The sequence below is a fragment of the Rhagoletis pomonella genome, unplaced genomic scaffold (genome assembly GCF_013731165.1).
Source record: "Rhagoletis pomonella isolate Grant_MI unplaced genomic scaffold, Rhpom_1.0 Rhpom_scaffold_00002, whole genome shotgun sequence".
NCBI classification, from domain to species: Eukaryota; Metazoa; Arthropoda; class Insecta; order Diptera; family Tephritidae; genus Rhagoletis; species Rhagoletis pomonella.
Window position 1 is genome coordinate 12,808,359 of NW_023458556.1, and position 25,694 is coordinate 12,834,052.

A 25,694-nucleotide genomic window follows, 5' to 3' on the forward strand; every position below is an offset into this window, starting at 1 on the left:
AAATTTTGTTCGCATTAATTTTTAATGTAAGCAACTGGAAAATTTATAACCAGTGGTGCTCTTCGAAGAGGAAGAAAGGACGTATGATAAAACGTAAACCGAATGAGGAAGCTCCGTACAGATTTTTTATTTATTTCAGATGAAAACTCCAGTACGATTTATGAAGAAAGTTAGGTTAGTATGACCGGCATTAAGCCACACATAGGTCGATTTATTCCTAGTGATGGATATCGGTTCATATGATTTTGGAGTAGGCATCAAATAGGATATTAGCGCTTCATGTTCACTTCAGCTGTGATATTTGAAGTGTTTTCTAACGTTTCGAATTGAGAGACTCATAAAGTTAGAAATGCTCCAAGGCTTGCTTGCAGTTTTTCAAGCGACTATTCCGTTCCATCTAACTCTACATAGACTTCATATTCATCATAACACGTCTACAAAATATGTGTTTAAGTGGTTTCTGTATGCATTTTACGCCAGCTCATGTGCAGTCGTAACTATCAGTAATTTCGCTAGCTTGTTTTTCCTTTTGGGAGAACATCGAATAACCAGATGTGTCCGCTCAAAAAGTATCTACAGCTGCAGTTAACTGATTTTCAACATTTTTTCAATCTATTAGAATTTCTTATAGTACTTTTATAATTTGTTCTAAACACACAAATACACTGACCAAAAACCAACACGCCGTAATCGAAAACTCAACACATACTGCCTGCAAAAAAAAAAATTAAAAAAAATAGTTAAATTACTATAGCAATGTAGGATATTGAAACTTTTGGACGATAAAAGATTTCAAAGAACCTCCGCTCTCAGAAACCGATTCGAATTTAAAGTCACTACAGCGCTGTACCACTAATCTGCGTTTCATTAGTATAAGATTTCCTGCATGGATGTTGAGTGCTTTGGCGCGTCACTACAGATGTGTGTGCGATTTGAAACACGCTTTTTTTTAATCAACAGTGCCTATAAAGCTTGTGTTCAAATGCATGTGTATGGACTTTTTGTTTTTGTGCGCACAGAGAGGAGGGAAATGAGAATTGCGTAAATAAGACAGCCGCCAAATGCACTGTGCTTTCAAAGCAAAACAGGTCAACTTTTCGATGATTAAAAGGGTTAAGGTTGTTGGTTGCGTGTTAGTAGGCATTTCATTATTTTTTAATGCTTGTATAGTATTTTATTATACATAGCTAATTAAATTGAATGTAACGGAAAATGATAATGAGGACGGACGTACGCTCAGTAGGTAGGCACTAGACGGTGCATATTAATCAGTAGATAAGTTGGGCAGGCAAATTTGTGAGATTATTTATATGGATGTATGTATGTATATTGAATATACATTTATATATGGACATACCTATGTACGTATGCATTTTTATCAATAAGTAAATATGCCGTTATTTAGAATGTGCAACTACCTACTCATTACGTCATCACAATATTTTTGTATAGTAAAAGCTGAATTTTGGCTTAAAAACTGTAACTGTATTTTAGTGCACTGCTGGTACTACTTTTACGGCAAGTTTTAGCTATCAACCTAAAATGCATTAAAAGAGCCCTTGGGCACACCTTGCTGTTGCAGCCATTGGCCCGCAGGGTAAATTTTTTATTATACTCTGTTCATTGGAACACATACAAACATACATATATACGTACATGTGTACCATATGCACGTACATACATACATATGTATGTACAGATAAATGATGATATGCCTTTGTGTGCCTTCCTGTCACGTTCGTGTCATTAAAATGCACTTAAGAAAGCTAAAAAAGAATTTTTTTCTTAGAGGCAACAACGGTAAGTAAGTACGCTTGCCTGGTGAAATTTATTATGCCATACACTTTGTCCAACGACGATATCCGCACTTCTGTAATACTTAGCACACAAAAAAAAAAGTTGCGAAAAAACGTGAAGTGTATTGTGAAAAAATAGCTTTTAAGCAGAAAAAACCTGCAGGACCAACCGCACAACGTTTGATCACCACTGAAATTGGTACACCAGGTGAACTTGCTATGAAAACTATCCAGTCGCACGACTATACATTTATACATACCTATGATAATGCAGGCTTAGTAAAACTTACACGCAAAAAAAAAAAAACATAACTGTATGGTAAAGTGTGCACGAAATGTAAGCAAAACATTTGTTTAAAATGAACGCGATTTCTTAAGCGCTTGAAACTTGCACTTTCTTGTAACAAAATGTAATAGGCCATAACTACTAAAATTTTTCTAAAAGTTAAAACAAACAAGTTTTCGTCGGGTGTAATTTTTTTTATAACATTTAAAATTTTTCTTGTGCATTTTTTCGTTTTGGGGCAACCCCTTAATTGTTCTCAACTAGTTTGTATTATATACCCTCATTAGCAAGAACAGGAAAATCATTTTTTTTTTAATTGCTACTTGCTCTTCATTTTGCACTAAACAGTTTCATTTATAAATAGTGAACAAATCAAAATTCAAAAATCAGGCACGGCGAATCTCTTCAAAATCTCACCAAATCGTCCGACATCATTGAGTTTAAGAGCATTGTGTAAATAAATCCTCTTGTCTTGAGATAGTAATGATTTCAATACTGGAAAAACGCCTTTGACTTTCTGATATATTTTGCAACACTCAAGTAAGGCCGCATATAAATTATTTCATGCTAAAAATCCTATTTAGTGTTTAGTGTCTTCTTTCCGCCAAAAGCTCACTGGGTTTCGTTTGATTGCCGCACCACGCAGTTCTGCGTTTGTCAGTGTATAGTTTTCTTGTAAACGTCACCAATAGCCGCTTAATCGCGTATTGTATTTTGTAGGGCGTTCCAATTCCAAAAACACTCAAAAGTACGAAAAGGCAGAAATAAAAAAAATCTAACAAGAAATAAACTAACTACATAGTACTTTGAAAACAAGAGGTGAAAAGAAACAAATACACATGGGAAAGAAGTGTAGAGAAATAATTGCAGTCTGGCAAAAAGCAATAACAACCAACTCAGAAATAATTGCATCGCAGTGGAGTCGGTTGCATGCGAATATTCACACAGAGCTAACCAACAGTGGCTTAACTTTACAAGAATTTATATGTACTTATATATATGTGTGTGAGTGTGTGTGTGTATGACAATAAAATAACCAAAAGCTTAAAAACAAAAGGCCACTACATACTACGAATTTGAGCAATAAAAATGAAAAATGCTGTTGGAACACCGACAGACAAGTAAAGTCGAAAATTAAACAGAAATCCTCAGTCAAACTCAAAAACTATGCAACAGTTAAGCCACAATTAAAATAACACATATGTACATATGTATGCGAGTGTGCATATTTACTTTGCAAAAATCGTTGGACCATGTGGTTCATTTGTGCCATATTGGAGTACTTACCATATACTCCCATGTAATGCAGTGGTGGGCCAACTCTTGTCTCTGTACCAGCTTATTGTTATCCGTTCGATTGCTCGTGCAGAGCTGGAGTAGTATATGGTTCGGCCCCAGGCACATCGCAATGTTAATTGGACCAGATTTTTTATTTTTTTTTGCATTTCAAATAATTTTGGAGTACACCTTGACCCTTATGGAGTACTCTTTACATGCGTGCATGGAGTAGTCGCGATTTTTGCAGGGTGTATCTGCGTCTTTGTAAGTATGTATGCGCAAGAATAATAAACAACAATTCTCTAAATGCAAAAAGTTATAAAACAAAAGCCACGCAATGCAATACTCGTAGCAAAATAAGAGTACATACAAAAAAAAAACAACAATTTATATGCACATTTATGTATGTGTTGTAGCTATGTGCATGGGAAACTTTTTTCGACTTGCATTCTAGTTGCAATAGCTGGTGATTTGTTGTTGACTATCTCTGCTGTGTTGCTTCTATTCTGCCGGTAACTAAACTGACTCACAAAGCAAAGCCCTCGAGTGCAAATTGGTCAATGTTGTTGCTTCTGCGTCACTTCTGCTCGTCCTCTACTTAACTTTGTCTTTAACTTTGCGTCACATATGTACATTAGGGTGGTAAAAAAAAAAAGTAAAGTGGGATTTTATAACAATCCTTGGGCCTAGGAGAGCTTACAAATTCCGACTTTACTTGTGCTCATGCATTTTTGGACCACCCTAATGTGCATACTCGTGCACACTTATATACATATTTACTATGTACATTTGTACATATCGGCATTGTTGGCTTTATGGTCTTTAATGTTGATAATATTGTTGCACAGCGGCGGAGGTGTAGGCTGTGTGGTTCGTGACTTTGTTACGGCATAGTATGTAATTGTAGACAACTCGAAAGGTAAAACATATGTATTTATATTTTGCTACAAAACTTGAGTTATTTGCTTGGACATACGAGTGTTATTTATTTTGTTTGTATGTATGTATGTATGGACAGGTGTGTGCAATTGTTGTTGTGTGACTACCTAAAGTAATAACAATTCGACATTGTTGTAGACAGGCTTTGAGCTTTGGTAGAATTTTGGTAATTTTATAGCAGCAAAGTGAAGAGTTAGCTCTTGTCAGTTTCATGGATTAAGCTTGTTGTCTTTATTTCATTTATAATATTCAAAATCATGAGAAAGGCAAACACTAATTAAAATTAATATATGAATGTTTGAGGTCATGAGAGCGAAGAGAGCCTGTCTAAATAAAAATTGTATGAGTAATATGAGAAAGAAAGATCTCTAAATAAAAAATACGGTATTTTACTGAAAACCTCCAAAGTTATGCGAAAGCATACATAAAAAAAGAAAAAATATTCCGACGAATTGATAAACTCGCCCTTCTTTCGTATTATCTAAAGCGAATTTTCAGTATTTTCTGGTGATATATCTTTAGAAGTATAAATCCCCGCAAAATAAATTCCTGGGTACGCCCCTGCATATACATATGTACATTAGACCGCAACACCATATATTCAAAAAAAAAAAAGAACTTAGGGGTCGCCCTTTTACATTTTTCAGTTACACTTACATTCGGTAATACAAATTTTTGGTGAGCCTTAATATTCGGGGTGGTAGGTTAGGGTGAATAGAACTGAGATCTGAACGGAGTACTTGAGATAGATGAACTTTGGGATTGTCTAATGTATAAAAAATATTTTTCTAATTAAATTTAGATAAAGTAGGTAGGGATAAATGTGAAACACATCGTCTATGTAACTTAAAATTTATATCGATATATAACGGAAACTCGATAATCTTAAAATTCAAAAATTTTGAGACAAAAAGGAGTTGTGATCCGAAGTAAAATAATTGAAATAGTTAATTACATTATCAAATATTTTCAATAGATATAATAGATAAATTTAAAGTTGGAAAAACCCAGCGTACAACACGTTGCATTTCTAAGCAAGGTACAAATATTAAAAAAAAAAACAGAAATTCAGAAAAAACTTCACAACCGTTTCACTATGTAAGCAGCAATATTCTAAAAACTAGTAATTTCTAGAAATTTTGAAATATAAATTCCAGATCGAGCACTCTGGAGTGCAGTAAACTCTTACACAAAGCCCTATAATCGACCAAAACCCAGTTTTGCCAGTTTCCAAGCGGGGTTTCTCGCAATAAAAATATGTACAACAGAATATCGAAGAAGAGAAGCAGATTCTAAAAATATTTGCATTGTGGCGAACAGTCAGGTTGTCTTGCTGAGATTCCACTTAATAATATCAAAATTGGTATACGACAGTTTCAGTAGCCGAAATGCCAAGGCAACTATATTACTGGGTTGGGAGTGGGGACATGAGCGCTATGATGTCAACGAACCGGCGGACCACCTAACATAAAACGAAACTATCACAGTACTCAAAAGCGCGGAACCCTCTTGCGCGCTGACCCGAGCTCGGTCCGTAATGAAAATTCGACTGGAAGCGGGACTCGAAACCACGACCTAGTGTCTCATTTATCCGCATTACTGCCTCTATCAGGATGCAATTTTCGCATAAAATCTCGAACAATATACTTATGGTTAAGATCTTACCTTTGAGAAAGGTCGTGCAGAGCTGCAATCGGAAACTTAACTTAACTTTCATTAAGGATATAAGCTCGAGTTTCTTATTTTCAAAACTCCTTATGTACGCAGATAATTTAAAAATCTATCCGGTCATTATGATAAAACAAAAAAGCATCTCATTTTGTTGATGCAGCTGTTGAAACTCAACCCAAAGATCGTAGAAAATAAAATAAAAACATCTACTTGCACTCAAGACTTTCCCCCTCACCTTTGTTGTTGGTTTCATAATTTAAAAATTGTAGAAGTAATATTTTTCTTTTTATGAATTTGCGTTTGTACTCGTATTCCAGGTATTCTAGATAACAACAGCAGCAGCAGAAGCAGTTCGCTTCAAACATACTAATTTTAAAATCTTCTTTCATGTAATATATATAAAAAAAGTACATATATAAAACTCCAGTCATATCCGCTCCGACAACTTCCGCTAATAATTTATGCGCTCGCGCACGCTTGTCGCACTGCCTTACTCTGTCTGTCATTCACCTTCAACTTGCCACAAATCACTTTGCTCGCCGGCTATGCCAGTGCCAGCACGCACAGGCACACGCGAGTTCAATGCATACAAAAAACGAATGCACATAAAAAAGAGTCAAATAAAAATAGAAGAGTTTAAGAGCAGCGAGGCAAAATATGAAAGAAATTGATATTCGCAATCCGCCTACGAAATGGTAGGGCTGCAGTATAATGCAGTGACAATGTTGCAAGAGCAACAAGTATGGCAAGCAAAGTGCAATCAACTGCAAGTAAGTGATGAAGAGGGAGCATGAAAACTAAGAAGGATGTGAAATGTATTACAAAGGATAGTCTGAATAATATCCGCTTTGTATTAAGTTACTTTTGCATTATTATTATTTTTTTTTTTATTAAACTCGTACACTGCTGATGATTGAAAACACACGCGGGAAAATTGGCGATACTTGACAAATGTGAAAAGAGAAGATCTTTTTGTATTTTATTACTTTACTTTATTTCGACTATATTTGCCGCAACAACGGTATATTGATGCGTGTGACAACTTAGTATCTAAGAGCTCTCTATGGCGCCTTTTTCCTAGATAAATCGCGTAAAGTTCTCATAAAAATAAACGAGATTTGTTAGCCAAACTGTGTAAAAGCTCTCCGATTGTTTAAAAAAATTCGGTTATATTTAGGAGCAGCTTAAATAAAAGTTACAACTTCTTGTATGAGGTTTCTCTTTCCGTTATTTTGGTAGGTAAATCTGCTAAGCCAAAAATTGAAAGATCACCAGTTTCAGGTCTCACGAGCTAGCTGCCGCTCTGTAGATGCGTCCCTCGGTCAATGGTGTGGTAGGTGGTTAACGGACGATTTCATCCGTAAAAAAAAAAAAATAAATAAAAAAAGAGCTTCTATGACCGCGCTGGTCCATTATGTGCCAGAACGATTTGCGCTTGCCTGTTCAAAAGTGCACCGAAGTTGGTGTGAGGCGCTCCCATCTCGTTGATATCATTACTGATTGGTGATATCGTTTCGAGACTACTCCTCAGTTATACAGTTTCCCTTACTGGTACTGGCAGTTCCGCCAGGTATAATTCCCCTAGAAACTACATGCTGGATTGATAGCAGGGCCCCAATGTGATTGTTGTGTTCGTTTCTTCGTTTACCCAACGCCTGGAATTACGGCCGTGCAGGGACTCTCTTGCCCTTGCTAAGAGACGATTTCATCTCCGCGTGTGGGATATCGCCTTCAGAGCTGGCTTTGAGTGTCGAGTTCGGCGTCCGTCACCGCTCAAAGTTTGTTTGCTATTGTTTTTGTTTTTAATCTTATGCCTAATCAAGTTGGCAGAGTCTCCAGTCAGGGCCACTGTCCAACTGTTATTTAAAGTTAACTTCTTAATGCGAGTTAATTCTCCATTGTAAAAATTATACTTAATGGCAATGCAAATTCAAATCAATCTCAAGTCGTCATCAGACTGCAAATCCAAGGTCGTTGCAGTTCTGGTTAAATGCCGTGAATTCAGCAGGCTATTTGGCGTTGCCTTGAATGCAAACTTTTTCTTATTTAGTTATTGGTTGGACTAAAGATCGAACCCAGGCTCTACGGAGTGGTAGCACGCACCTCTAGCCATAGCTCAAATATGCCTCTTCAGTAAGCTGTTTCACGGGGAGCAATTTCTTCAAAATCGTTCTTTTACCCTCTTAGCCTATAGGGATGATATCGACCCCTTTGCGCAAAATTATCGTATATTACAAAAACCAAACTTTGCAGAAAGTGTTTTTTATATTTCTCTCTGCTTTGATTGACACCATCAATACCAAAGTTTAGATTTGCTGAGATAATTGAAAAATATAACTAAGCGCAAAATTTTTTTTGCAGAGAAGTCTCTACGTTCTAATTTCTTAGCAAATATGATAATTTCGCCCACAAGTAAAAATTCATTGTCACATACGATAAAATTTATAGTAAATCTTTGGGGTAGTTATTGGGATTTAAACCGTAATATTTGAACTGGTGATGCGTTATGGGTTGTAAAATAAACTTGCATCAAAAAGTGAATTTCGTAAAAAATGTAACATACGATCATTTTGCGCAAAGGGGTCGATATTTGGTATTTAGCCCATTAAATAAGTAAAAGAAGGTACCAATTTTAAGACGCCAAAAATTGCCATTGATTTTTGAGAATTTTTTTCGCTGAGGCTGTTGCATACCCTCTTTTAAATAAAAAAAAAAATGTGCCAAAATTTAATGGGCTACAAAACTGTATACTAAACATTTTTCTAAAAAATCGATTTGAAAAATTGAAAATTTCGATTGAATTGCATTTTCCCTAGTTCTGAATGAAATTAAAAACAATTGATTCCTGTGATTTTTTCTGTCGAATAAAGAAAATAAAAGAAAGTTAGTATAGACAAGTAAGAAAGTCTAAGTTCGGGTGGAGCCGAACATTAAATACCCGGCGCAGGTATTAAATATATGTTTTTTCACCTTTCCGAAAGCTACCGCTAGATGGTAAGCCGGGGTGTATCAATTTTGAGTAAATTAGCGTCCTTAAATTTCGAAATATTGCAGTTTCAAGCATTTCTGAAATTTACCGTTATATAAAAAGCGGCCGTAATTTTAGTCCGATTTCAATGACTTTCAACGTTTTGCTTTTGTGTCGCAAGCGCAATAAAAATACCGAGTTTGGTACAAATTGGTTGAACGGTTACCGATATACATATATGTGATCATAAGTGGGCGGTGCCACGCCCATTTTCCAAAATTTTACCATAAACGTATTTCTGGGTAAAGAATTGTTGTTATCGAAGATTTTGTATTTCTCTAAATTACCGTTATATGGGATGTGGGCGTGGTTATTGTCCGATTTTAAAAATTTTCGGTTATTTTGTATGCTGTACCAAGGCCAACAACTGTGCCAAGTTTGGAAGAAATTGGTGCAGCGGTTACCAAGATATACACATGTAACCATAAGTGGGCGTGGCTACGCCCATTTTCCAAAAATTTATAATATTCTTATTTTTCGTCTGAAAGTTATTGTAAATATCAATTTTGAGTGAATTTCAGTAGTTACTAAAATATCGCAGTTTTCGTATTTCCGAAAATTACCGTTATATGGGATGTGGGCGTGGTTATTGTCCGATTTTTTAAATTTTCGGCCATTTAGTATGCTGTGTCAACGCCAACAACTGTGCCAAGTTATTTCTGGAAATTACCGTTATATGGGAAGTGGGCGTGGTTACAGTCCGATTTCGCCCATTTTCAATACCAACCTACCTTGGATTAACGAAAACCTACATACCAAATTTCGTTGAGATATCTCAATTTTTGCTCGAGTTATCGTGTACACGGACGGACGGACAGACGGACGGACAGACAGACATGGCTTAATCGATTTCTTTTTTCATCCTGATCATTTATGTATACATTTGTCTATATCTATCTCGATTCGTTTTGGCTGTTACAAACAACCGTTATGTGAACAAAATTAATATACCCTTGTGCACAAGTGCGCTCGGGTATAAAAATGTAGATAAATGAAATCGTCAAAACGTCAGCGTATATATATTTTCAACGCTCACTGTATTTTCTCTTTCTCAGGCAACTAAGTTAACATCGATAGACGTTAAGATCTAATGAGGAAATAATATCTTTTGTTCTTTTTTAGATTTTTATTTTTACCTGATATAGCGATGATTATTCTTTACCTTTTAGGCAAATACTGATGATTAAAATAGTTCAGATAAATCTCTAAAAATTCATAAAATGGACTTATTTAATCAAATGTTTAGTATTTTTCAGTGCCTAAGTGCCGTTTTCACAAACTCAAACCTATAGTTAACTGCCGAATGAGAGTTAACTCGTCACTGTAAAAACGGCCTTAAGAAATATATATTTAACTTCTCGATTTTTTTCCCTGCCTTTTCTGCTTTTTGTTCAATTTGCTTCTCTAATGAGATTCAACACTAGGCTGGCTCTCACAAGCAAAAAAAAAAATATTTTTCAATATTCGACGCTGTGCCTGTTCAGTGACATTTTTCCTTACTGAAGGCACAGAATGTGACACAGCGTCGAAATCAGCTTATCTCCTATCCAAATTTGACAAGGAATGATAAAAATTCATTGCTAAATACCTTAATAAGATTAGCCTTTCAGCTTTATTTTACGTGTTATGAGATTGCGGCCTGGACAGTAATTATAATGACGTAAAAATTTGTTCAACACAAACTTATGCCTTTAACTTAGCTAGTACACAATAGTAAGGTTTTGTTTTCTATGAGTGCCGACCCGGTCTAATGAATATCAATCTTAAGTTTGCGCTTCCGTTTTCAACTTCCTTATTTCTTTTTTGTGTAGTCTTTTTTCTCCTTTATTGGTACGTCGCTTGCACCTTTGATCATTTCAATTGAAAAAATATTTTTTATTCCTTATTCATGTTATTCTACACCTTATTCACAATTTCTCTTAATTTTTCTTTTCTATTTTGCAACAGCTGTCAGCGGCAGTACCTGGTTTGAACGTGCTTTTCGCAACAACAACAACATCGACGCTCGTAAAGCCATCCGCTGATGTTGACTACAAAGGAAACGCTGTCAACTCGACTTAATTCCGTATCACAATTACATAGAGAGCAAAGGAAGAAGGAAGAGGAGGGAAGTAGAGTCATCGCGACATAACACCGACTCCTCCGCCAGCCAGTTGCAATTGCAATTATTATTATTCTTTTCAACTGTGCTACAGTGATTTTAATTGAAAACGTGCCCGCAACAGTCTTACAGTCTCACAGTGTAGCTGTGTTCAGAGCTTTCCGCCAAACAACTGCAACGCCTACGACGACTCCCCTCCCCCTCACGCACTGCGCTTCCTTGTGGCGGCAACATGACTGTTAAGCTGACGAATTTTTTCAGTAGCGCCGCTTCCATGCCAACGAGCACGGCGCCGCCATCACCGCCCATAGTACCCGCTGCCATCGGTGGTAGCTTCCACCATCATCATCATCATCATCATCAACAACAACAACACTTGCAATATCTGCAACAACATCAGTCGCCGCACCACCAGCTACAACAGCAACAACAATCGTCGTCGTCGCTACCCTATAATCCTTACATAGCTGGCGATATGAATGGCGATGACTTGTATGATGATGACAACATGTCGCTATATTCGAATGCAACAGCCGCCAGTGGTATTATGACGCAGCGCGGTCATTCATGCAACAATTCACAGCGTCCGCTGCTGGGCGATAGGAAGCCGCCAAAAATGTTGTTAAGCAACAATGTAACAAAGAAAAACAAGAAGTCGACTGGCATTAATCAACCGCAGCGTCACTTGCAGCAGCTACAGCTACAGCAACAGCAACAGCAACAAGGAAAACCACACTTGCAACAGAAATCGTATATCTCGCCGTACGTGCAACAACAGAAACGTGATAGCGCCAAGGGATTGCACGGCTTTAACGATTTCGATATATTGTCACAGCAATACACGGAGCATTTGCGCAGCAGTCCCCACATTGGTTACCCCTACGGCAGTCCGCCCTCGCCCACTGCCAAGTCGAATGACTTCGTATTCGATACGTTGCCACGGCAAGGGGAACAGCAACGACAGTTGCCTTTGTATGACAAAAATAGTACAGTTCAACATCAGCAAACACAACAACAACAACAACAACAACAGCAGCAGCAGCAGCACTCAAGTCATTATCAACAACAAGAAATGGGAAATTGCTTCAATGAGAGGGATTACTCTTATTATGGGCGCAACGCCTGCAACGGTAGCGGTAGCGGTAGTGGTAGTGGTAGTGGTAGTGGCAATGTTAGTGTTAGTGGCAGCGGCAGTAATAGCGGTGGCAGCAATTGTCTACTGACCACCATTAGTAATACGTCGCCTAGCCATTACATGGGCAAATCGTCACGCTTTGAAGATGATTTTTGTACACGCCGCAATGCCACATTTGCTGGGCCACAATCGCTGGCATCATCAGCGAAGACAGTGGCCGCTGGCGGTGACGATGTTGGTGGTCCATTCATATTTGGCGGTGTGCCGCATGAACGATTTCAGCACGAAAAGCAGGAACAGCCAAGCAACGGCATTGTGCAGCAGCAGCACGAGGAACAGCAACAAAAGCGAGATTTGAGTAGTTCAGCCACTGCGGTGACCAACTCGACGGACTCTGTGATAGATGTGGCAGGCAAATACTCGCCATTCAATGGCCATGCGAATATGGTAAGTGCATATGTGTATGTGTATATGTATAAGGTATTGGGTTTTATATGGTTAGAAGCATAAGGATCCCATGCAGGGAGAGGATTAATTAATGATGCCAATTCGAGCTTCAAGTTACTGAATTGCGACCACAAGATTTTCAAGGCTTCAACCGAAACCAGTATGGAGTTTCAAAAGAGGCGAAAGCAGTACAATATGTATGTGAATATTAGCGTGTCTACCTCATATATGTACATGCATACATATCGAGCCCTAACCGCCAAAAACCGTAAACGAATTTTTTTGCCTCTATAATTTTCGTGCCTACGAGCTTTTATGCACAAATAAGAAATTTTTTAAATATCGCTTGCGTTTTTTTCTTAAATTACGATTACCGTACTCGTAATCTAAGTTCGTTCGATGAAAGATCACTGTAATCGTAATCTTGTTTTTTTAGCTTGTTGGGATTACTGCAATCCTAGTCGTTTAGTAATCGTAGCCATTATCGTCCAGCTCTGATAGAACGCATAGAAGAACTTTGAACGCCGGCAAGGCGATGCCCATCACCGATTTAAACACAGCTTTAAAAAGCTCTGTACGTTTTCTATTTGTACGTAAGAAAAAGCTTTCAGGCAGAAGGGATGTATTTTTTTTTAACCAGGGCCAAAACATATTCTGTAGTAGAAGCTTTATAAAGCATCAATAGACTTTCAATAAGCTTTTACATGCATAGAAAAAGCTTCCTCTAATCGAAATGTTTTTATGCGATCTTCACTTTGAATGTTGTACCATTAAGCCTTGAAATAGCATGTGTATGGTACATATAAATCCATCCATGCTTTGGAACAAGAAAAAAATTCCTTCTGCAAGCACAACTTACATCTAGCTTATCGCCTTTTTTCATTCAAAAATTGATCCACGTTAATTTAAAAATACATATAGAAGATTTCACGAAGCATTGAATTTAAGGTACAGTATAAATCAACTTTAAACTCTGATTAAGCCAAGTATATTTCCTTTTTCATATTCGAGTTCAGAGTTTCGTGCGTGCTGTATGACTTCGTGAAATACATACATACATACGTATTCGATATTGTATTTACATACATACAGCCATACAAAATATGCAACAGGCATGCCAAAAGCTTGCATACATACATACATACATGCATAGGTCCTGCGGCTGCTGCCAAAAGCAAAAGCGACTGAAAACCTCTAACAAAGCGAGTGAGGCAACAACAACAACCACATTCGCTTTTCAATGTTAATTACCACAAAGCTGTTTGTCTATCTGTGGGTAATTGGCGTTAAACTTATTTGTATACGCATTTAAGGAATAGAAATGAATGGAATGGGTATGCAAGAGGCGGATAGCGAAAGACAATAAATGATGAAAAGAAAAGAAGAAATGCGGAAGACTTTCACCAATTAAGCAAGTCAAGTGTAATTAAAGTGAACTAATGAAAAGTAAAAGAAAAAAAATAATAATAAAATTACTAACAAAAAATTAGCTGGCGCGTTTTAAGAATAGGAAAAAGAAACAATTTGATGCCAGAAGGAAAAGGAAATTTAAAGTGAAATTGATGTTTAACAAGCTTGAGTTGAAGTGGAGAAGAAACTGTGGCAGTCGGCATGCACTTCATTAGCTTAATTTATGTTTTAACAACGCGCGGTAAAATGGAGTCAAACGTGCGTAATGGACGTACATACATACATAGTGGGGTGAGGGTGACAATGCGAGCACAGCCGTTAATTGTTCAGATTGCTGGTCACTGAGTGTCATTCATGCAGGACTAACCAAGAGGCAGTAGGGTGTGGTAACAGTTTACGAATTTTTTAATATAAGTTAACTTAAATACAAAGTGATGTGACTTAGACAGGTTTAGTCCGATCAGCTACCCCAACATAATACCGTCCCCAGACTGCTGAAAGAGTATCACTTGCAGATGTTGTAGAATGCTTCTTAGGGTTTTGAGAGCTTTAAATTTGCTTTTATAGCTCAGTTTTATAAGTGTCTTAATTAGTAAAGATTAGGCTCGCGTGGCTGCTGCTTTTTCTTCAGCACGTTTAGGCCTACAAGTTGCTCTCTTTGCGTTAGCGCAGAAATCTCAGAACCCCTACTACTCTTTGAACCAGTTCGTGGTGTCAGCCAGTCTGAGGCTGAGGATTTTCTGCTTCGCAACCTCTGCAAAAGAAAGACCCCAGTGTTCTGAACTTATTTGAATGCTTTTGTAAAGCGTTCGTGGACTTATTTTGCCTGCTTGTCGGGGGTGTGGGAGATGAACCTCGTGGGGCTCGCTCACCTGCTTCGACATTCCACTTGTGCCTTTAGTACCCGATACGGTGTCGTTACCTTAGCCTTGGCGCCATCTTGTATTGGGTTATCTATATAACCCTGGCCCGGTTTCACTTTTGATCCCCGTGTCTTGGTCCAATGGCCTTCCGAATCTTTAGGAGGGTTGGCCCCTCTAGGTTTTTGGTTTGATTTGTGTTCATAGTTGATTTCCGCACGGACGGGAACGTCTACCCGGCAGATATCTACCATACGCTAGGTAAGCTCTGTTCGCGACTAGAAACGCTTAAAGCCTTGATCCAGCCCCTGGTTACCTACATAAGTAGGCCAAGATCAAAAACCATTTCCAAATATGTAAACTATTGAGCAGCTTGAGTCAGAATCTAAATGTAGTGCCCATAACTAGTCGAGGATTTTACCGATCAATTATCTTAATTAAAAATTTACTTTTCCTTGAAAATGTTTTTTGACTTTCCTTCTAATGTCGAGTCCTATCACCGGGCGAACGGGGTCATTATCTATGCTTCTGCACCTTATGGCCATGAACGACTCATATAGTTTGGTTTTGGTACGTTGAGGGAGAACTTTACTGCTCAATCGCCACCTCAGTCCACAACAGCACTTGTTGGCAAGAGCAATTCCCCATTGGATTTCACGGCTGACCAACGAAGTTCTCTATTTCTTCGCTATAATAACTGCAAGCAATGATGTGAGTGCCGAACCGCGAATGCTATGACTCTTTGCTGTCCACTGCTATTACCTTTCATAGCAGATATTTCCATGAAAACCGTAACTATTGCAAACCTTTCAACGTACTAAAGATGATTCTTCATTTAATTTACATTTCTTGAATGTTTTCGGCTCAGAGATAGAATGCTAACAGCGTGCACTTTTCACTTAATTTACGAACAAAAAAGTCATCTAAATACAACTATCACGAACATTTTATACTTGTATTTCTACATTTTCATTTATTTAGTAAGTAGAAGCATTAAGACTAACTGCAAATAAGTGAAAGATAGCCCAGAGCAGCTGCAAAAGTTACTGCCTTCAAGCGCCGTTATATATGTATTGTACTTACTTGTAGCAAAATGTACCCGTCCGTTAAGCAGGCCATTAAAATGCGCAAAAGTGTTGCAGGTGGTGCACGGTATTCGCACTACTATGTACTACACAGCTGAAGCATCGCGATTACCAGTTGCGTGTGTAGAGCTACCACGAACGTCAATTAGGCATTAAAAGTAGTTGGTGTAGATAGATACACATTTTCACCGAGAGATGGCCACTGGCTGTGGGTTCTTGCGAATAAGCAGGCGTCAACAGGTTCGAGCACTCAGTACTGCCTGTTTGTATGGATGTGCATGTGTGCGAACGATGCTTTATGTTGAGTGAAAAGTGGCTAAACGACAGTTAGTCAGTCACTCAGCTGACAGTTACTTAAGCTCGCGGGCAAACAGTTTCAGTTGTTGTGACGGAGATATATTGGTGCAGCAGTACACAAGAAGGGGAAAACAAGTTTACACCACTCGTAATAACCCTACAAGAATTTAACGAAATAAAAAAAAAACATTAAAGACCGTTTGTATGGCGATTATTTTAATTTGACTCCTAATTTATAACAAAACCAAAAATGTGAGCTTAAAAAAAACCCAGACCTAACTAACCTTACTAGCTAACTGTTCTTCCTAGATCTCACATTTTTAAGTAGCTTTTTTGTCGTTTTTTTTTTGTAGTTGGTACCATTGCTGACCTTAATGTGGTTTCAAGTTTTTCCTTTGGGGCATTCTTTCACAAAAGCATGTTTACTATTTATGATTGCATAAGTGTTTATGTGCAGTTATTTGTGTGCGTGCAACATGCCGCCTAAAGCAAGTTGCATTTAGATTATAACCAAAACTGCTGTCAGATACTTGACTGTGTTTGGTTTGGTTTCTAGCATTTTGGTGGCAACTACTTGGCAGTTCGTGACTGGTCGTATCATTCAAGGTAAAACACTCGCTTTGTGGTGCCTAGTTACACGATTAACTTGGTATTGCCAATGGGTTGTGTAAATAAGGTGTCGTATGTTTTTTCATGATATTTGATAGTTCATTGATTGCATAAGTGAACAAGCGTTTTGGGACGCTTTATGCGCTGTCGTAGCTTTCATTATGTAAAATTTTATTTTTATTCCACTAATAACACGAAACAATCAATATACTCCCGAAATTATGGGCCAAATATAGTAAAACTGCGTTTTTAGGTTTTCACTCGACATCAATATTTTTTTAAAGGACTTTAAAACTTAAAGGATATATTAGTTAAAAAAATTATAAATAAACAATATGGGTATCAAATGATAGAGAAAGTTCTGTCTAATTTAAAACCATTATAGTTTTTTGGTTCACAAGAACGAATAGATATTGAATAACGGAGCAAAATTTTCGAAGAAAGTGTATAGGAAATTCAAATTCTACGATTAATTTTTCAATTTTCAAAAGAAGAAGCAGTATATTGTATGAAGAAAACATAAAATTGTGTAAATGAAAAATTGATTTCTTTCAGCTTTCGGTTTGTTCACAATGTTTGCTAAGAATCGAACCTTGAATTCGAATATGCCATACACTTTTTTCGAAATTAAATTACTCCGCCCTAATATATGTACACACATACATAGGTATCAACTGACTAATTTATCCTCCGATTTTAGGATTCTCTCGGGAAACAGCAGCGAGTAATTTACGCGTAACTGATATTTGATTGAATTTGCTCACACCAGCTTTTGGCTCAAGCCTTATCCATTCGTTCTGAAATATACTTGCCAGAAATGCGATTGCTTTATAAAAAAAGAACCATTTTGAAATATGAGTGTTTTTACTCTCTAGAAAATATTTTATGCAACCTCAAATACGTGGGTTTGCATTTTGTTGATACGCGGTTTTGTGCTTTAAACGACGATATGTATATTGCCATTAACCTATTTTATTCATTAACGAAATGAAAGCAACATTGCGTAAGCAAACTTTAAGCAATTTCGGCGCATTAAATACAGATTAGTTATAAGCAGTTATGCGTACATAATTTTGAACAAATAAAACAAAAGACATTTGGTTAACAAAATCCTCTTTGGAAAATTTGTTTGCAAACCATTTCGCTGCTAAGTAAGTACCAACAAGTTTTACATTTGCCACTTAATCCTTGTATTCTATTTACTTTAATTCCCTAATTAAGCAGCAAAATAAAACAAACTTTGCTTTATGGTTTGTAGACAAATATTGAAAATTGCAGCACATAAACGTTGTGTCTATCAACTGTAGTTACATATGTACGCCGCATTAATGCAAACGCAACATTTCTGGGTCTCAGTACCACCTTGCAGTGTTGCCACAATGGCCATCGTTGGAGTTGGAGGAATACAACGTTGAAGCTTAGGTGTTAAAATTCCGTATTAAACTGCATTGCCGTTGTTGTTGTTGCAAATTTTGGTTGTTGTTTTGTGGTGTTAAAAATAATTCGTAAGCGCTTCATTTGCATTAACTTCGTGTGAAGTGAAATGGTACGTTTGAGTACCTACTGTTTTTGTACTGCATGCAAGTAAATTTTACCTCTCTGCATTTCTATGCGTGCATATTTGAAAATTTTCGTGTGCATACACACACAAACGCGCACTACATACATACATATGTATATTTCCAACTTAATTTTGCGGTTGGCCTAGAAGAGTGAATGAGCAAAATTACGCTGTGGCATGGAGAACACAATAGCCACATGCACGCCCACACGCACTTAACGCCCATTGCGGTGGAACACTTTCGAGAGCGCAAGGCACTTGAGGAAGTGCTGTCGAAAGTGCGCAGCCAGTCAGCTCGGCTCGGCTTGTGTGCTTTTCTATGCATTTTATACACATTCAGTTTAACTTTCATTCATATGTACATACATACATACATACTCGTACATAAATGGGCACATAAGTAGGTATGTACGTAAGTGGCATGCACGAACGCACAAATTGGGTCAACAAGTTAGCTACTTTTAACTTAAAAATTATTTTCGTTTATTGTTTTGTTGGTTATTCTTATTTTTTGTTTGTTATTATTTGCTAAACAATAATAATTCAGTAGAAGCACAATTTTCTCCTATAGGTATTTAAGTGCTTTCCATATGATTTTAGCTTAAACATATGAGTTTTATTTGTCCTGATTTCGTGCACTAATTACATTTATAAATATCGCATTTAACAATAACAACTGCATTGTGCTGCATTTATTCTTAATGAGCGTAAATTTCGAACACAAACACGTGCAATTATACATACGGTGACCATTCGTAGCGATTTTGAGAAAATTGTCCCGCTGAATATTTCTTAAAAGTCGGGACGTATATGTGTCTCGATTTATAATATTTGTACCGATCAAATCCCGATTTTCAGTACTTTCTTTATAAATTTAACTAGAGTCTTCCTGTAATCTGGCCCAAAAAAAAAAAATCGTACAAACGTGGCAGCACTTTCGTTTTCACAAAGAACAGAATATAGGGGAGCTACAATCATAGCCAGCATCCCAAGTTTCTATGATCTTTGGTTTTGTTTTATTCTGTCAAACTGGAACTCTCGCTATATTGCCGTTAGTTTTCTAGTAAATTTTGTTTTTTTAGATTTTCATAATTACTAAAACTTATTTTTAATGAAAGGATTCTAACTTGAATTGAAGTTTTGGAGCCCATCCAAATTTATTAGTGTCTGGATTCGATGCTTAAGACATGTCCCGATTTTTAGCCACAGAAATCGGGTCACCGTAATTATACACCATCGTAAGTCAAAAGTAACGATCCAGTAAAGAAATATATTAACTGATTCGGAACTGGTGTTCCTATGAGTACTTTAGGAGTCTAAATCTCTGCTTTATTCCGCTTTCTATATTTACAACTGTTGACATATCGTTTCTGATGTGCATATAGATTTGATGATGACATACATACCTCATCAAGGCCTCATCAAGACTACTTTAGTGCGTCTCGTTATGCCCTGGTTACCAAAGGCTTTGTGATGTCAACTCTTTCAAGATGCTCCTATATTCAGAAACTTTTTTAGCATTTCTTGGAAAATTGTTGGGCACTCTTTAGAAATTTTTAAGTAATGTTCGGAATTTTTTCCCGGTGTCAGATACGATATATTTTCTGCCCAAAAATACACCAGGCATACTGTACCGTTGCTTTTTGCCTTAAAAAATAAAAATGTAGAAATAATGGTCTGACTTTACGTCTCAACAATGAAAAGTTTTCGAACCCGTAAGATGTTCCAGCAGGGCATTCGTTTAGTTATAAAAAAAGGTTAGCGTAATTACTTGCGTGTTCGGCTTTTCAGTGTTCAAGCCAATCTAAATACATATATACATACCTATATACATACGCCTGTACGTCTGTTTGTATGAGTGAATATCTAAAATATTTGTCCATTGTTCCTCCAATTCTATTATTTAGTTAGACGTCAATAAATTAAAGTTGTAAAAAGAAGTTGTTCAATAGCGTTTCAATAGTGCTTCACCATTGACATTCGTAGCCAAATTTTTGACAAATCCAATTCAAAAGCGGTGGATTGAAAACTATTTTAATCTTCTAAAGAGAGTTGCTTTGAGAAAAGTTTGGCCTGAAATAAATTTAATAGCAGCGCATAGATTATTTGCATGAGCTTAACTCTTGTGTGCATTAGCATCGAAAGTCGCTTATTTGATAAACTTATAGTGTTCCTTTTTTAGTTTATACAGTAAAAATGCTTTTATAGTCACTCAGTTAAAAAAATTAAAAAAGGCGGGCCTTTATTTCCGACTTGCAAAGCGAAATTTTGCTTTGCTACGGACACTCACCGAGAAGCCTGCCGCGATTGTTGTTTCATTTTACTTCCATTGCCGCTTCTTATTTGGCCGATTGAAGAGACTTAAGGAGGAACATAACCTTTTTCTATATTTCCTTTGCATTTGTTTCATCCCCTTTATGTGCTAGTTCAAGATTATCATCATCAGTTCGCTGTTATCTTCGGTGGTATAAGATTTCGCTATTTTTCTCTTCAGCAATTTTTTATTGAAAATTATCCCCCCTGACATCAGCTTTGCGACGAAATTCACAAATAATGTCCACCTCATTCTCAAAATTCCAATAGGGGTCAAGGTTGGATATGGTTTGGTATGGTTAGGAGAACACTTGCTTCAAAAGCTTCACTCCATTCTTATTCCACTCCGACAAGTAACTGCTAAGCTATAGCGAAAAACGCTGTATAGCAAGTACCTTTGTACTTTTGCAGGCGATAGATGACAATACCAGAGAGCTGCTCCGAGGTATTTAAATAGTTTTTTACAAAGTATGAAAAGTGTTGAGATGTCGCTATCTTCTTTTCCTCTAAGTAGTTACGACAGTGAAGAATCGAATAGTGTCGTCACATAATGTCCGTCAAAGTTGAGAGTTGCAACTGTGTGAAGCCCTTGCTTAATCCATAGCCCATTTACTACATACCTTCAAGAGTTGATCCACATATTCTACAACAGTTATATGTATATCCATCCCACACAGAACAATGCTTTCTATATCTCTTAGGGATTTGTTTTCCCACTCGAAGCCCTGTACGAAGCGCTTGTACGAAAACAATTTACCCAAAAATCTAGAATCCAACAAGCATATACAAAAACTATTTAAAAATAGATAAAATGAAAAATTTATTTGCTGATTTAAATAATTTTTCATTGTGCCAACTTTAGTTTAACCATTTTATTGCACATATAAACTGAGTCACCCCCTTATCGTGGAAGTTTCTTACTTCGTCTTCCTTATCATTTTAATGTTTCATGTTCGACTAGAATTTGAATTTTCTATGAGTAAAAATTTCAGTATTCTTTCATTGGGAATATTTTACAACTTCTACAAAAGTGGCTTTAAATTTTAATTAACACAAGCTTATGCCATGAATAAATTCCAAAGCGTAAATATCTATGTGTGGCTCGCTGTAGCTACCATATGATGAGTGTATTCAGACAAAATGCAATAGCAAGCAAAAAGTTGAAGCAGGGAGTGCACCATTTTTCTAATAAGCCAAATAAAATACCGGCAGTGAATAGAACAGAGAGGCGTAGAAAAGTCGCTGCAGGAGTAAGTACACAGACAGTTATTCAGAAAAAAGTTGCACGTACATACATACATACATACATACATGCATGCATCTATTAATATTTAACTGAATTCGAGCAGTTGATTGCTGCATGGTCTCCACATTGATATGAAATCATCAGAATGATGTATGCAACTGCAGACACATTTGTACTTACATATATACATACATACATGCACATTAGGGTGACACACTATATAAAAGTTACGGGGTTTTCACCGGAAATATCTAAAAAAAACAATATTTTTTTTTACAAAAATATTAGTTTAATTTTTTTATGCAAACCTTTTAAGTTTAAACTCGTTTAATACCTGATGTGAATATTTTGGAAAAAACACTTTTTTTATTTTAAAACACAATTTTGGAGATACTTTGAAATCGGCCAATCTATGTAAATCTTAATATTTTTCCAAAATATTTTTGGAGGAAGTCTTAAAATGTTATACATTTTATAATTCCGGTAGAAAAAACGTTTCGTTTCGTTTTTTTTGGATGGAAAGTGTTGCACCCTAATGTACATATGAATCTCCATTTTCAATTTCGCAAATAGTAAGTATGATATACTGATGTTGTCTATGCATATGGTGCAGCTGCATATGCTGATGTTTGAGTTCGTGTCTGAAATTTTTGTCTACTTAACCAAAGCCCAACAAAGCAAGCATATCGAAGCAAAAATATTGTCTAAAATCTGTTTGATTTCAGAGTTTCGAGCTAATTTACTTAACTTACATCCAAACACGGTCGGACCGATCGAAAATTAGTACCGGATCGTAATAATGAATATCTCCTCAAATCAGATGTAATTTTTTGGTATTAGAAGAAAATTTAAAAAAAAATTAGCTCATGAATTTGAATCCAAGCAAACTTTGTTAACTGGGTTCAGTCATCACTTACATATTTAAGTGACAAGGCACACAAAGGTTGCAGTGACACAATGAATTTTTAATACGTTTGAGCGCCTGGATTGAGTTATGGAGTATTTTGTGCCCAACAATAAACCCTTTGGTAAAGCGTAGTTAATTAATTTGACTGTTTTTTCGTTCTGCTGCCATTTGTTGTCAACTTCAACTTATACATACAAGTTTTATTCCACTCACATTTTCTGCTCGCATTGCATTTTTTTCGTTGCGCCAGACGTGTGTTGATGTACTCGAAGCGAGCTGCTGATTAACCGCAACTTGGGAGTTGTTGTTGAATTGTGAAATTTTTGTCAAAAGGTAGTTTTTCGCACGCCATCATACATATTATATGAGCTTTAGTTAGCACTTGGTGTAGTCTGTATTTTCACGAATTTAAACTGACAGTGTTTGAAGATTTGTTATTTATTGGAAATATTTAGTAGGCTAGAATGGGAGAAATGTGGCTCGTTGAACTAACTTTCTTTGAATAGTTAATAAAAACCGATGGATGCTTAAGGATTTCACAGCAGCAGATGCGCTAGTTAAAGCCTCTGTACCGAGGTTTCTAAGAGTTCTAAGGGCCGTTTTCTGAAGTAACCTTTAACCTTAAAGCTCACTTTATATTTAAAGGTCGGATTAAAAATGAAGCTATGTCTAAAGTTAAGAATTTCTACTATCGGTTTTTGACGTATGCATGTTTCTTGGTTGTAAACCAATTTAAACCTTATAATAAAATGCTTTACTTTACACATAATCATATCTTTTAATGCAACCTTTAACTGTAAAGTGAGCTTTAAAGTCACTCGATCTTTGTCAGTGATACAACCGGAGCTGTTGTGACTTATTTTTCTAGTAAACATATGTATGTACATTAGACAGCATCACACCCTATACAAAAAAAAAAAGTCAGCACTATTTTTTCGTTGGAATTATAAAATCTATTATATCTTAAGACTTGCACTTGCACTTGTTTTGCCATCGGGACCATCGTGATTTCAAAATGGCCGGAAGGGCGGTATCGGGAGGGTCTTTAAAAAAAATGCAGGCGGGACGGGGCCAAATCCTTTCCTAACACTTCCGATAAAACCCGTAACCGCCGCGAATACAGAAAATATTCCTTAAAAACGTTGTATGAATAAGCACTTTTTATGTTTTATTGAGACGAAAATGTACAGCAAAGCAAGAAAAAATAATAATCAGAAGATACCAGAACTTTCATTATCGTTTTTATTTAAATCAATTTGAAATACGTGTTAATTTTTCTTAGCGATAAATTTCGGCACCCACGGGACCCGCGGTTCCGTTTTTGAAACACGTCAGGATGGGCGGGTTCGGGACTTAAAAATCGAGTTTCGGGATGGGCGGCATCGGGATTGAATATTTAGTCCCGTGCCCATATGTAACACATACCTGCCGCAGCAACCTCTGAAAAAAAAAACTGAAGAATGCGATCATCTCATTTATCGTGAAATTATCTGATATAAATCTCTCAATTTAAAACTAAATTTTAATAATAAAATAAATCTGCACCAGTGTGCTTTAAATTTTTAAAATTTGGTTTTACAAAAGATGCAGTTTATTATTCCCAACTTTCTGAGCCGGGAAATTTTCCTCAATCAAACCAATTTTCAATACCACTGTGCCAAAATCTACTAATAAAAAAGTGAATTAGCAACCATCTGTTAAGGCGCGCTGCCTGCCGGAATCGCTTGCAAAAACCGCAGCAGTGCAAGCAAAAATAATGTGGCGACGATGGTGCAACATGTCAAGCGCGAAGCGACTGCTTGCGCCCAGCGATGCAGCATCGGCAGCATCGGCAGCAACAGCAACAGCAGCATAAAAACTAACATCACTGAGCGCTGATAAGCTGCTGTGATAAATTTATTCTGTCATGTTTTCATTTATGTATGTTTTAATTTATTTTTCATATATTTTTCTTTCGGCGCAGTGTTGAAAGCAGCAGCACCACGCTGAGTGAGGGGAGATGCCAACAATTGTGTTGTAAATTACGTATAATGTTATGCGGTTAAATGTTGCCGGTTGAGCAACAAAAAAATGCATTTCAAAAAAAAAAAGCGCGAGCGCTAAATAAAGCGCAACCGACACCAAGTAAATCGGAAAAAATTCGCTTTAGTGTAGTGATTGTGCAATATTTCACCAGCTCAATTCCAAAGCAGCTAGCAGCTAGTATCTAGTATGTACAAAGCAAAAAACTAGAAAATAATTTACAGCAAATATTTATAAAAACTGCAACATGTCTATATGTACCTATACATAAATAAACAAATGCCACAGCGCGAACGACAACCTAGAAGAAGTAAAAAAAAAAAAAAAAAATGTTGCGCAAAAATGTCTGCAAACTGGCATTTTCCGCTGCAATGCAATGACAGCAACAGCAACAGCAACAACAACACGCAACAACTACTAGTTATGCATGTTTTCGGCATTTTTGTTGTTATTCGCTGCAGTATACTAAGTTGAAGATTTTTTGTTTTAAATATTTTTTTTTTAATTTTTTTGTTGCCGCTGTTGCATATTTTTACCCCAAGGACGCAACGGGTTTTTTTTACTATACTACTAGTTACGCTCCAGCGCTGCCAAATTTGCAGAAAAACAAATGCCGCAAACAATTGCATTTAGCTTCAGAAAAAAGTTGCATTAATAGCTACAGCATCAACGCAAAAAACCAACAGCAGCAAAAACAAAAAAA

The 25,694-nt window shown here is 36.7% G+C and overlaps 1 protein-coding gene across 1 annotated transcript in view; it reads left to right on the forward strand.

Moving 5' to 3' along the window:
- The first annotated feature begins 10,948 nt into the window (after nucleotides 1–10,948).
- The window catches only part of LOC118733097 (myb-like protein AA), a 91,081-nt gene continuing 76,335 nt past the window's right edge, over nucleotides 10,949–25,694 (forward strand). Inside the window, exon 1 of the mRNA XM_036462309.1 lies at nucleotides 10,949–12,681. Coding sequence (XP_036318202.1) covers nucleotides 11,332–12,681 — 1,350 coding nt within the window. The 5' untranslated portion in view covers nucleotides 10,949–11,331. The remainder of the gene's footprint in view (nucleotides 12,682–25,694) is intronic.